The sequence below is a fragment of the Pristiophorus japonicus genome, chromosome 20 (assembly GCF_044704955.1).
Source record: "Pristiophorus japonicus isolate sPriJap1 chromosome 20, sPriJap1.hap1, whole genome shotgun sequence".
Lineage (NCBI taxonomy): Eukaryota > Metazoa > Chordata > Chondrichthyes > Pristiophoridae > Pristiophorus > Pristiophorus japonicus.
Genome location: NC_091996.1, coordinates 68,971,535 through 68,984,443, shown reverse-complemented (window position 1 = coordinate 68,984,443; position 12,909 = coordinate 68,971,535). Strand labels below are relative to the sequence as shown.

At 46.2% G+C, this 12,909-nt stretch overlaps 1 protein-coding gene across 1 annotated transcript in view; it reads left to right on the top strand.

Moving 5' to 3' along the window:
* The first annotated feature begins 1,723 nt into the window (after positions 1-1,723).
* Positions 1,724-12,909, top strand: part of LOC139232758 (sodium-dependent phosphate transport protein 2C-like) — a 54,139-nt gene continuing 42,953 nt past the window's right edge. Inside the window, exons 1-7 of the mRNA XM_070863261.1 lie at positions 1,724-1,786; positions 1,957-2,066; positions 5,137-5,279; positions 5,363-5,491; positions 6,297-6,440; positions 7,525-7,636; positions 9,661-9,856. Of these exons, the coding sequence (XP_070719362.1) occupies positions 1,724-1,786; positions 1,957-2,066; positions 5,137-5,279; positions 5,363-5,491; positions 6,297-6,440; positions 7,525-7,636; positions 9,661-9,856 (897 nt within the window). The remainder of the gene's footprint in view (positions 1,787-1,956; positions 2,067-5,136; positions 5,280-5,362; positions 5,492-6,296; positions 6,441-7,524; positions 7,637-9,660; positions 9,857-12,909) is intronic.

The following is a 12,909-nucleotide window of genomic DNA, read 5'->3' as shown; positions in this document are numbered from 1 at the left end:
ATCACTCCCCCCGTGTCAGATATCTCATCACTCCCCCTGGGTCAGATATAACATCACTCCCCCTGGGTCAGATATAACATCAATCCCCTGGGTAAGATATGACATCAATCCCCTGTGTCAGATATAACATCAATCCCCTGGGTCAGAAGTAACATCACTTCCCCTGGGTCAGATATAACATCATTCCCCCCTGGTTCAGATATAACATCACTCCCCCCTGGCTCAGATATAACATTACTCCCCTGGGTTAGATATAACATCACTTCCCCTGGGTCAGATATAACATCATTCCCCCCTGGGTCAGATATAACATCATTCTCTGGGTCAGATATAACATCACTTTCCCTGAGTCAGATATAACATCACTTCCCCCCCGGGTCAGATATAACATCACTTCCCCTGGGTCGGATATAACATCACTCCCCCTGGGTCAGATATGACATCAATCCCCTGGGTCAGATATAACATCACTCCCCCTCGGTCAGATATAACATCACTTCCCCTGGGTCAGATATAACATCACTCCCCCTGGGTCAGATATAACATCACTCCCCCTCGGTCATATTAAGAAAGGTTGAGCAGGTTGGGCCTATATTCATTGGAGTTTAGAAGAATGAGAGGTGATCTTTGTGAAACATATAAGATTCTGAGGGGGCTCGACAGGGTAGATGCAGAGAGGGTGTGCGGGAATCTAGAACTAGGGGGCATAGTTTCAGAATAAGGGGTCGCCCATTTAAGACAGAGATGAGGAATTCCTTCTTTGAGGGTTGTAAATTTTTGGAATTCTCTACCCCAGCGAACTCTGGAGGCTGGATCATTGAACATATTCAAGGCAATGAGAGACAGATTATTGAACTGCAGGAGAGTCAAGGGTGGGAAAGTGGAGTTGAGGCCAAGATCAAATTAGCCATGATCTTATTGAATGGGGGAGCAGGCTCGAGGGGCCAGCGGGCCGACTCCTGCTCCTATATCTTATGTTCTTATGGGGTTATAATATTGTGGCAATAATGGAAGTGTGTCTCAAACAAGGGCAGGAATAGGAAGGATAAAAAAGTAGGTGGCTGACAGTATTGATGAAATATGCTGTTGGTGCCTTGGAAACGGAAGATGTGTTTAAGGTTTCAAAGACAATATCTATTTGGATAGAGATACGGAGCAGAGTAGGAGTCGCTATGCCGCTGGGTGTATTCTATAGACCACCAAATACTGAGAAGGGGATGAAGGAGAAAATGTTTAAGTGAATTTCAGAAAGATATAAAGCAATAGAGTAGTGATAATGGGGGACTTCAATTATCCCAAAATAGACTGGGGGGAACAATGTATAGGGCAAGGAGGAGGAGGAATTCCTGACATGTGTACAGGAGAACTTTCTTTATCAGTAGGTTTCCAGCCCAACGAGGAAGAAAGCAGTGCTAGATCTAGTTCTGGGGAATAAAGTGGGGCAAGTGTAGCATGTTTCAGTGAGGGAGCATTTGGGAAACACTGATCACAATATCATTCGGCTTAGAGTAGTTATGAAACAGTACAAGGAAAAATCAAATGTGAAAATACTTAATTGGAGGAAGGCTAATTTCAGTATGTTGAAAAGGGATTGGGCCTAGGTGGATTGGAATCAAAGATTGACAGGCAAACAGTAAATGAGCAATGGGAGGCCTTCAAAGAGGTACAGACTATATACATTACTATGATGGGGAAAAGAGGGTCATCCAAAGCTCCCTAGATGATGGCGATTAAAATGCAACAGAAAAAGAGGCTTGTGATCAATGTCAGATTCAGAATACAGAAGGTACAGAGGAGAACTGAAAAGGGAAATAACGGGAGGCTAAGATAATCTATGAGCGGGTATCCTAAAAGGGAACACTAAAGTCTTTTATAAACATATCAATTGTAAAAAGATTGTCAAAGGAAGGATGGGGCTGATTAGGAATCAAAAAGGAGATCTTCTTGTGGAAGCAGAGATACTTTGCATTTCTCTGCACAAAAGAAGATGCTGCTACTATAGCAGTAAAGGAGGCAGTAGATAAATTGGATAGGATAAAAATAGAAAAAGAGGAGGCACTTATAAGGTTGGCAGTGCTCAAAGTAAACAATTCACCAGGTCCAGATGGAATACATCCTGGGTCGCTGCAGGAAGTAAGGCATAAACATACAGGCCAGTCAGCCCAGCGCCAGTGGAGGAGAACTTTTAGAGACAATAATCTGTGACAAATTATTTGTCACTTGAAAAAACATGGGTTAATAAATGATAGCCAACATGGATTTGTTAAAGGAAAATCATGTCTGACAAATTTGATTGAGTTTTTTGATGAAGTAACAGAGAGGATTGATGAGGGTTGACGATGTATATATGGACTTTCAATAGGTGTTTGATAAAGTAGAACATTATAGACGTTATCAGAATTAAAGCCCATGGGATTAAAGAGACAGTAACTACATGGATACAAAATTTGAGGGAACACAAACTGTTGTTTTTCAGACTGGAGAGAAGTATACAGTGGTGTTCCCCAGGACTCGGTGTTGGGACTACTGCTCTTTTTGATATATATTAATGACCTGGACTTAGGTATACAGGGCATCATTTCAAAGTTTGCAGATGAAACAAAACTCAGAAATGTATAAAACAGTGAGAAGGATAGTAACAGACTTCAGAAGGACATAGACAGGAGAAATGGGCAGACACATGGCAGATAAAATTTAATGCTGAGAAATGTGAAGTGATGCATTTGGGAAGGAAGAATGAGAGCGGTGATATGAACTAAATGGTACAGTGGAAAAAAGTGTTTGAAGACCAGGCCCTCAAATCTACCACCAAGCTCATGGTCTACAAGGCTGTAGTAATACCCGCCCTCCTGTATGGTCAGAGGCATGGACGATGTACAGAAGACGCTTCAAGTCGCTGGAGAAATACCACCAACGATGTCTCTGTAAGATCCCACAAATCCCCTGGGAGGACAGGCGCACCAACGTCAGTGTCCTCACCCAGGCTAACATCCCCAGCATTGAAGCACTGACCACACTTGATCAGCTTTGCTGGGCAGGCCACATAGTACGCATGCCAGACACAAGGCTCCCTAATCAATTGCTATATGTGGAGCTCCTTCACAGCAAACGAGCCAAAGGTGGGCAGCGGAAATGTTACAAGGACACCCTCAAAGCCTCCCTGGTAAAGTGCGACATTACCACTGACACCTGGAAGTCCCTGGCCGAAGACCACCCTTGGTGAAGAAAGTGCTTCCAGGAAGGCGTTGAGCTCTTCGAATCTCAACGCCGCGAGCGTGAAGAGGTCAGGCGCAGGCAGCGGAAGGAGCGTGCGGTAAATCAGTCCCACTCCCCCGCTCCCCTACCCCCAACGAATGTCTGTCCCATCTGTGACAAGGTCTGTGGCTCTCGCATTGGACTGTTCAGCCACCAAAGGACTCACTTTAGGAGTGGAAGCAAGTCATCCTTGATTCCGAGGAACTGCCTATGATGATGATGGATGGTACAGTTTTAAAGTGGGTGCAGGATCAGAGAGACATAAGAACATAAGAAATAGGAACAGGAGGAGGCCATACAGCCCCTCGAGCCTGCTCCGCCATTCAATAAGATCATGACTGATCTGATCATGGACTCAGCTCCACTTCCCCACCTGCTCCCCATAACCCCTTATCCCCTTATCGGTTAAGAAACTGTCTATTTCTTTCTTAAATTTATTCAATGTCCCAGCTTCCAGAGCTCTCTGAGGCAGTGAATTCTACAGATTTACAACCCTCTTAGAGGAGAAACTTCTCCTCATCTCTGTTTTAAATGGGCGGCCCCTTATTCTAAGATCGTGCCCTCTAGTTCTAGTCTCCCCCATCAGTGGAAACATCCTCTCTGCATCCACCTTGCCAAGCCCCCTCATAATCTTATACGTTTCGATAAGATCTCCTCTCATTCTTCTGAATTCCAATTAGTAGAGGCCCAACCTACTCAACCTTTCCTCACAAGTCAACCCCCTCATCCCCGGAGTCAACCTAGTGAACCTTCTCTGAACTGCCTCCAGAGCACGTATATCCTTTCGTAAATATGGAAACCAAAACTGCACGCAGTATTCCAGGTGTGGTCTCACCAATACCTTATATAGCTGTAGCAAGACTTCCCTGCTTTTATACTCCATCCCCTTTGCAATAAAGGCCAAGATTCCATTGGCCTTCCTGATCACTTGCTGTACCTGCATACTATCCTTTTGTGTTTCATGCACAAGTATCCCCAGGTCCCGCTGTACTGCGACACTTTGCAATCTTTCTCCATTTAAATAATAACTTGCTCTTTGATTTTTTTTGCCAAAGTAAACCTGGGGTTTATGTAGACAAATCTTTGATGGTGGCAGCATAAGTTGAGAAGGCTATTAAAAAAATCATACAAGAGCCATAGCTTCACCCAGAGAGTGGTGAACCTGTGGAATTCTCTACCACAGAAAGTAGTTGAGGCCAATTCACTAAATATATTCAAAAGGGAGTTAGATGAAGTCCTTACTACTCGGGGGATCAAGGGTTATGGCGAGAAAGCAGGAAGGGGGTACTGAAGTTTCATGTTCAGCCATGAACTCATTGAATGGCGGTGCAGGCTAGAAGGGCTGAATGGCCTGCTCCTGCACCTATTTTCTATGTTTCTATATTAATAGAGTACAAAAGCAAGGAATTTATGCTAAACCTTTACAAAACACTGGTTAGGCCTCAGCTGGAGTATTGTGTTCAATTCTGGGCATCACGCTTTAGGAAAAGATGTCAAGACATTGGAGGGGTTGCAGAAGAGATTTACTAGAATGGCACCAGGAATGAGGGACTTCAGTTCTGTGGAGAGACTAAAGAAGCTGTGATTGTTCTTGAAGGAGAAAACATTGCAGGACTATGGGGAAAGAGCAGGGGGAGTGGGACTAATTGGATCGCTCTTTCAAAGAGCTGGCACAGGCACAATAGGCCAAATTACCTCTTTCTGTGCTGTATCTTTCTATGATTCTATGAGGTCAGATCAGCCTTCCCTCCTCCTGGGTCAAATCAGATTTTTTACATTATCTTGTGCCTCTTACCTTCTCTACTCAATCCCTCACTCCTCTACAAGTATCATGTCTGTGTCTAAACGAGTGCTGGGGTTATGTTTTGTTGTTTTCTCTAGAATAAAAAATACTTCTATGTGCTTTGTAACAGAGAATGTGATAACAGTACCTGATACTCTTCAATCAAAGGATGACGGTGTAGGGGAGGAGGAAGATCCTTGGGCTCTCCCCCAGCTTCAGAGTGAGGGGCCCAAGTGGAGCAGTAAGTTAGATGCCTCTTACAAGTTTAGGTAACTACTATCACTGTTTGGCTGTACCCTTCAGACTGGTGTTGTTCTTTCACAGAATTGGACACAGCTGGGAAGGTGAAACAGGTTTTGAAGGGGATTGTAATGGGCTGCCTCCTGATTGCTCTCCTCTATTTCTTTGTTTGCTCTCTGGATGTCCTAAGTTCTGCATTTCAACTGGTCGGAGGTAAGAGGTTTTGAATGCTGTGTAGAGGAACAGTCATTAGTGAGGGGTTACTGCAGATCGCACCAACGTTATCAAAACAAGTGATGAATTATTTTAATTGTTTCAAAATGTGAAAGCTAGGGTACAGCAGAGTAACAGTTTGGCCTGTACCTCAGCTGGAGGATGGAGGGGGTGGGGGGGGGGAGGGTCTATATAATGGAGATGTAGGTGATCTATATAAGGGGATATAGGTAATCTATATAATGGGGATATAGGTGATCTATACAATGGGGATATAGGTGATCTATATAATGGGAAAAAGGTGATCTATATAATGGGGATATAGCTGATCTATATAATGGGGATATCGGTGATCTATATAATAAGTATATAGGTGATCTGTATAATGGGGATATTGGTGATCTATAAAATGGGGAAAAAGGTGATCTATATAATGGGGAAAAAGGTGATCTATATAATGGGGATATAGGTGATCTATATAATGGGGATATTGGTGATCTATAAAATGGGGATATAGGTGATCTATATAATGGGGAAAAAGGTGATCTATATAATGGGGATATAGCTGATCTATATAATGGGGATATAGGTGATCTATATAATAAGTATATAGGTGATCTATATAATGGAGATATAGGTGATCTGTATAATGGGGATATAGGTGATCTATATAATGGGGATATTGGTGATCTATATAATGGGGATATTGGTGATCTATATAATGAGATGTTTTCTACTTTAAAGGTGCGATATAAATGCAATTTGTCGCTGATTGCTCATATAAATTGGCACCGTTTTTCTTTAGGAAAAGTGGCTGGTGACATATTTGGTGATAACACAGTTCTGGCCAATCCGATAGCAGGCCTTGTGCTGGGAGTGCTTGTGACAATTCTGGTGCAGAGTTCCAGCACAGCCTCATCCATCGTGGTCAGTATGGTTTCCTCGGGTTGTAAGTACATTCCTCCACACTCTGATCCAAATGTATTGAATTCCACTCACACAGTGAACACCCTGTCTGTTACTAGCCAAGCTCTTCTAGCAAGTGTGAGATGGCACTGGTGCTGAGCCCTGGCTCTCTGCAGTGATCCTGAAAGTTTCTACCCAAACTGGAGAGCTATGTGGGGCAGAACCAATCCTGTAGATTTGAAATATATTTATTTGTTTTTATCTGCTCTGACTAATTAGATCATAAGAAGCAGGGAGGAATAACAAGCCATTCAGCTGAGGAGGCAAACTCCTTCCACAGCCCATGTACACTCTAGCCTATCATGGACCCTACCCACCCATTTAATATCCTTCTACAGCCCATGTACATTCTAGCCTATCATGGACCCTACCCACCCACTTAATCTCCTCCCACAGCCCAAGTACACTCTAGCCTATCATAGACCCTACCTGTAGTGTATGGAGAGTCAGACTGAACACTGTGAGCTCAAAGTAAAGTGTGACCTTAGTCTTTTATTGCAGGTCTCCAGAGTGCCTCTCCAACCTGTGAAGCCTTCTTAAATACCTGTGCTCCCAATGGATTATGGGATCCCTTAGGACTCCAGGGAATGAGCCCTCTGGTGGCTGTACAGAGTAAATACGTCCACATATATAACACTACCCATCCACTTAATCTCCTTCCACAGCACATTTACCCTCTCATGGACCCTACCCACCCATTTAATCTCCTTCCACAGCCCATGTACACTCTAGCCTATCACAGACCCTACCCATCGATTTAATCTTCTGAGGAAAAACTCTGTGAATACTGCCGATTTCCAAAGGTGTTTGTTGAAATGGCTTTGGTCTGGGGTATGAAGGGTAGTCACTGTGTGTAGCATTGTCCTGAGCTCAGAAATGCTCAGTGTCAGTGAAGCCTGCCAAGGCTATCTCCACATGCGGGTCCTGGTCCTGTTCTGCTGCAGTTTCTCGGTACGTTCCTGTGGGCATTAAGCAGTGAGCGTGCTGGACCGCATTGGCCCGAGATGCGAATTGGGGAGAGGTAAGGTAGACGATGGCGTTTTCTAATGCATGTCTTTGTTCGACAGTGCTCAATGTAAAAGCTTCTATTCCAATTGTCATGGGGGTCAATGTGGGAACTTCTGTGACCAGCACCCTGGTGTCCTTGGCCCAGTCTGGAGAACGCAATGAGTTCAGAAGGTAGGACAGTACTTGCTCTGTAGCTGCTTTCTAATTGCTCCTTTATTGTGGGATTGGGATCTGACAGTTGAATTACTCCACATTCATTGACATGTTTCGCTTGTTGTGTAATTCAGTCCTCCCGTGTGATCTTATCCCTTCCAAGCTCTAGGTTTGACAGTATTCAGATGGCGAGTAAGAGTATTGTGTTTGCTAGTCCCAGTTCTTGGCGTCCAGTGATTGCTTTGTATCCCAGCTCCATCTCTTGATTCAATCTCTTTCTCAATCGGTGAGCATGTAGGATATGGGATCTAGTAACGCTCTCCTGATTGTTGATTGGCTGCTGTCAAACTGATGGAGCAGTGTGGTTGGACCTGAGCCAATGGACATGTGCTGCAGATTCGTATGTTCTCTATTCCCTCTGCCATACACTGATCTCCCGAGACATTGGCCCCAATGTTTGCCGGAAGGTCGGGGGTTGGGGGTGAGCAGGGGGCGCGGGGAGGTCATAGCGGCTGGGAAACCCAGAAATGTGGCTAAGGCGGAGGTGCTGCTGAATTTAACAGTGGGGGCGCTGGGGGAGGTGGTGGGGGGGTGGGGGAACACTCCGGCCCCACAAGCAGCACTGGAAAGGCACTCTGCACCTGCTGGATCCAGCCCTTCGCCTGCCTCCAGCTGCTGGGTATCCCTGGGAAACACGGCCCGCATGCTGTCACCCAAATGAGGCACGCAGCCTCATTAACATATTTAAATGATTGATCTATCTCTCAAGAGCCCGCCCCTCAACCTGCCTCTGTTAAAAAAAGCGTTGGAGGCGAGTTGGGCTCAGGTTTCTGATTTTTGACATTTTAAGCCCTGCCCCTCTCCTGGGGTTGGGGAGGGCGGGGAGGTAACATTCCTCCCATCATCTCCCTCAGCTTCCTCTCCTCTCCTTCCCACCTCCTCTGCTGGAGCTAGGCTTCTCCTCTCGGGCACTAATCCGATGAAGCAAATCATCCGTCCTTTATACAAATCGCCCGGTTTCTGTTCCATTGAGATTTGAATCGGACGGGTTCCACTTGGACGACTAATCTGCTCCTCCAGATTACAACAGGTGGAAGGAAGTTGAAAGTTACCCAACCCACAGTGATTTCCTGGGCACCAGTGTGTGTCAGTGGGTTGTTCGACAGGAGATATCATTGCCAGGCCTGATCTTGCCCTCAGCCGAGGCCTACACACACATGGACCCCTCGCTACAGTCAGTGGATGGTGATTCTGGATGATTATCCCCTCTCTGACCCTGTGTGATGATGATGATGTTCTTCCTGCTGGCCTTGGCTGAGATCCGCTACCTCAGCACAATCCGGGGCTGGAACCTCGGTGGCAGCTCCTTGGATTTCATGGCTTGGCTAAACATGGCGTTAGGCAACGAACTCGACATCAGAGCTGTGCTGTCTCATTAAACAGCCCATCCTGGGACAGCACAGTGTATATGGACCGCCTGATGCCGTCACCACATAAATAAAACTAATTCTCAGGATATTGGTGTTGCTAGCAAGGCTGGTATTCTTGGCCATCCCTAGTTGCCATGAGTGACTTGCTGGGGCCACTTCAGAGTCAACCACGTTGGTGTGGGTCTGGAGTTACATGTTGGCCAGTCCGGGTAACGGGTAACAATACAGGTTTTCTTCCCTAAAGGACATTAGTGAACCTCTTGTGCTTTTACAACAATCTGACAGCTTTATCGTAATTTTTACTGATGCCAGCTTTTTATTTCCATATTTATTAAAACCGCGTTCAAATTCTCAAATTGCCACGGTGGAATTTGAACTCGCAAACTCTGGATTACTAGACCATTACACTACCATATCACACAAGCTTGTTGTGTCTTTACAAGCTAGACATAATAGAAGGAGGCTGTTCTGCCCATGGCACCATTTCTGATGCTAGCTGTCTGCTCCAATCCCATTTCCCTGTCCCCTTTACTTTCGAGTGAGCCCTGGGAACAGTGTCCCGGCAGGGTAAAGTGCTGCTACTGTTGTAATGTGCTACTCCTCTGTCCCTAGGGCCTTTGCAGGATCGGCAGTGCATGGGATATTTAACTGGATGACAGTGATCGTTTTGCTTCTGATTGAGATTGGCACTGGGTTTCTCTACCACCTCAGCAAGGTCTGCATCGAGAGCTTCAATATTCAGTCGGGAGAGACCTCTCCAAACATCCTGAAAGTCATCACAGAGCCCTTCACACAGGTCATCATCAGGGTAAGTGTGCCGGCTTCTAATGAACTCAGGCCCTGAGGTACCTAAAACCCAGAGACAAAGCTTACAAAAGACATTCCTTACATAAGGCTAAATACATGTTTGGAACCTCAGATACACCCTACACATGGACAACAGGAGAGGTGGGGTGGCTGGGTGATACTGGGTATTGGGCATCTTTCGTTTCATCTCTGAGACTTGGGTTTGTAGCCAACCCTAATTGCTGGGCTGAAGGTCTCCCGTGTCGGCTGTAAGGCATCCCCACATGAAGTGAGCTTGGGGCAATATCAAGCGAGCTCAGTGTTTGAATGATCCCACCACACATAACATGGAGAGAGGCTGGAAGGTGAGAGGCTACAGCAGGAGATCACCACTCCATCCCACTACCCAACAATCCACTCTTTGCAGTCATTTCCAAATTGGATTCATGCTGGGTGATTAGAAAAATAAATCGGGGCACAAATCAGAGAACCGTTCAAAGGGAACCTCCCGAAGAATTCCCTTTAGTAAAATTATTTTTTCACAAATTTTCCATTAGTTACATATGCAGCTTATGTACATTTTACAAACACAGTACTCGGGAAGCAAACACTGGTCTATCGGCAGGTTTGATATAATTGGGCAGTTTGTCGCCATCCTCCACCTGCTCCACGATGACATGCAAGCCGTGATCGTGACCAACGGATCCACCACAGACGCAATCCATGTCCGGACTAGGGTCAAACAGGGCTGCGTCATCGCGCCAACCCTCTTCTCGATCTTCCTCGCTGCAGTGCTCCACCACACACTCAACAAGCTCCCTGCTGGAGTGGAACTAAACTATAGAACCAGTCGGAACCTGTTCAGCATTTGTCGTCTTCAGGCTAGATCCAAGACCGTCCCATCCTCTGTCGTCGAACTACAGTACGTGGACGATACTTGTATCTGCGCACACTCAGAGGCTGAACTCCAAGCCATCGTCAAAATCTTCATTGAGGCGTACGAAAGCATGGGCCTTACACTAAACATCAGTAAGACAAAGGTCCTCCACCAACCTGACCCCACCACACAGCACTGCCCCCCAGTCTTCAAGATCCACGACGCGGCCTTGGACAACGTGGACCACTGTCCAAACCTCAGGAGCCTATTATCAGCAAGGGCAGACATCGACGACGAGGTTCAACACCGTCTCCAGTGCATCAGTGCAGCCTTCGGTCGCCTGAGGCAGAGAGTGTTCAAAGATCAGGCCCTCAAATCTGGCATCAAGCTTATGGTCTACAGGGCTGTCGTGATACCTGCCCTCCTGTATGGCTCAGAGACGTGGACCATATACAGTAGACACCTCAAATCGCTGGAGAAATACCACTAACGACGTCTCTGCAAGATCCTGCAAATCCCCTGAGAGGATAGACGCACCAACCAGTGTTCTCGATCAGGCCAACATCCCCAGCATCGAAGCACTGACCACACTCGACCAGCTCCGTTGGGCAGGCCACAATGTCCGCATGCCCCACACAAGACTCCCAAAGCAAGCGCTCTACTCAGAACCCCCATATGGCAAGCAAGCCCAGGTGGGCAGAGGAAACGTTTCAAGGACACCCTCGAAATCTTCTTGATAAAGTGCAACATCTCCACCAATACCTGGGAGTCCCTGGCCAAAGACTGCCCTAAGTGGAGGAAGAGCATCTGGGAGGGCGTTGAGCACCTCGAGTCTCGTCGCCGAGAGCATGCAGAAAATGCGCAGGCAGCGGAAGGAAGGCAGTGGGGACCAGATTCCCCACTCACCCTTTCCTTCAACAAATGTCTGTCCCAACTGTGACAGAGACTGTAATTCCCATATTGGACTGTACAGTCACCTGAGAACTCACTTTTAGAGTGGAAGCAAGTCTTCCTCGATTCCGAGGGACTGTCTATGATGAAAATGATGATGACTTGGGCAGGGTGTTGTCTAAGAGACTGATTGGTCCCCAACCACTCCTGGTGGCCCACCATCAAGACCTCACATATCAACAAAGCATCACAACGCACTCCTAGAACACTTATATAGAAGGCCAGACTTATCCAAATTGGAAACCGATCATATAACCCTTCCCATTCCAACCATCACAAGGAATATCAAACCAGTTCTGTAATGTATGTACTTGTGAGGATGCTCACAGGTTTGTAGAGCTGTTGCATTGTGAGTGCCTTAGCTAGTCACTTGATGTTCACAAAACTCAATAAAACCCCATTCAGTTGGGTCTAGGCCATCCACGATGAGGTATTCAGTTGTGAGCCTAGTGGATGAACTGGTAATATGTAGTGTGATTGTTCAACCTTTGTTAATAACCCAATTAGTTCTGAACAGCAAAGTGTTGCTATGAATTCCTAAGCAAAGAACACATGAAGCAAATACATTACTGCACCTTCAGACAAGCTGGGGTAGTCTTTGATTCCGCGGCCCAGCCAACATCCAACCCTTCCCATGGCCACCATTGCCCTGAACCTGGAGAGTGACAGAATCACTTGTGCAAAGGCTGGAAGTTAGTGTTTTACATCAGGAGGCTTACCTGGGCTGTGTTTGTGAGGTCACTGATTGTTTCTGAAGTGAGGCCACATCCTGGGGGCGACACTTCTGGCAGTGCCATCTAGCCCAATCATCCCGGGGGTCTCTTGCAGCTTATCCTGTTCCTGCCATTCTTCACACAATCATTCTTCACATAATCATACAATCATAGAAATTTACAGCACGGAAGGAGAGCATTTCGGCCCATCATGTCCGCTCCGGCCAACAAATAGCTATCCAGACTAATCCCACTTTCCAGCTCTTGGTTCGTAGCCCCGTAGGTTACGGCACATCAAGTGCATTTCCAAATATTTTTCAAATGTGGTGAGGGTTTCTGCCTCTACCAGCCTTTCAGGCAGTGAGTTCCCCCTCTGGGTGAAGAAATTTCCCCTCAAATCCCTTCTAAACCTCCTACCAATTGCTTTAAATCTATGCCCCCTGGTTGTTGACCCCTCTGCTAAGGAAAACAGGTCCTTCCTATCCACTCTATATAGGCCCTTCATAATTTTATACATCTCAATAAGGTTTCCCT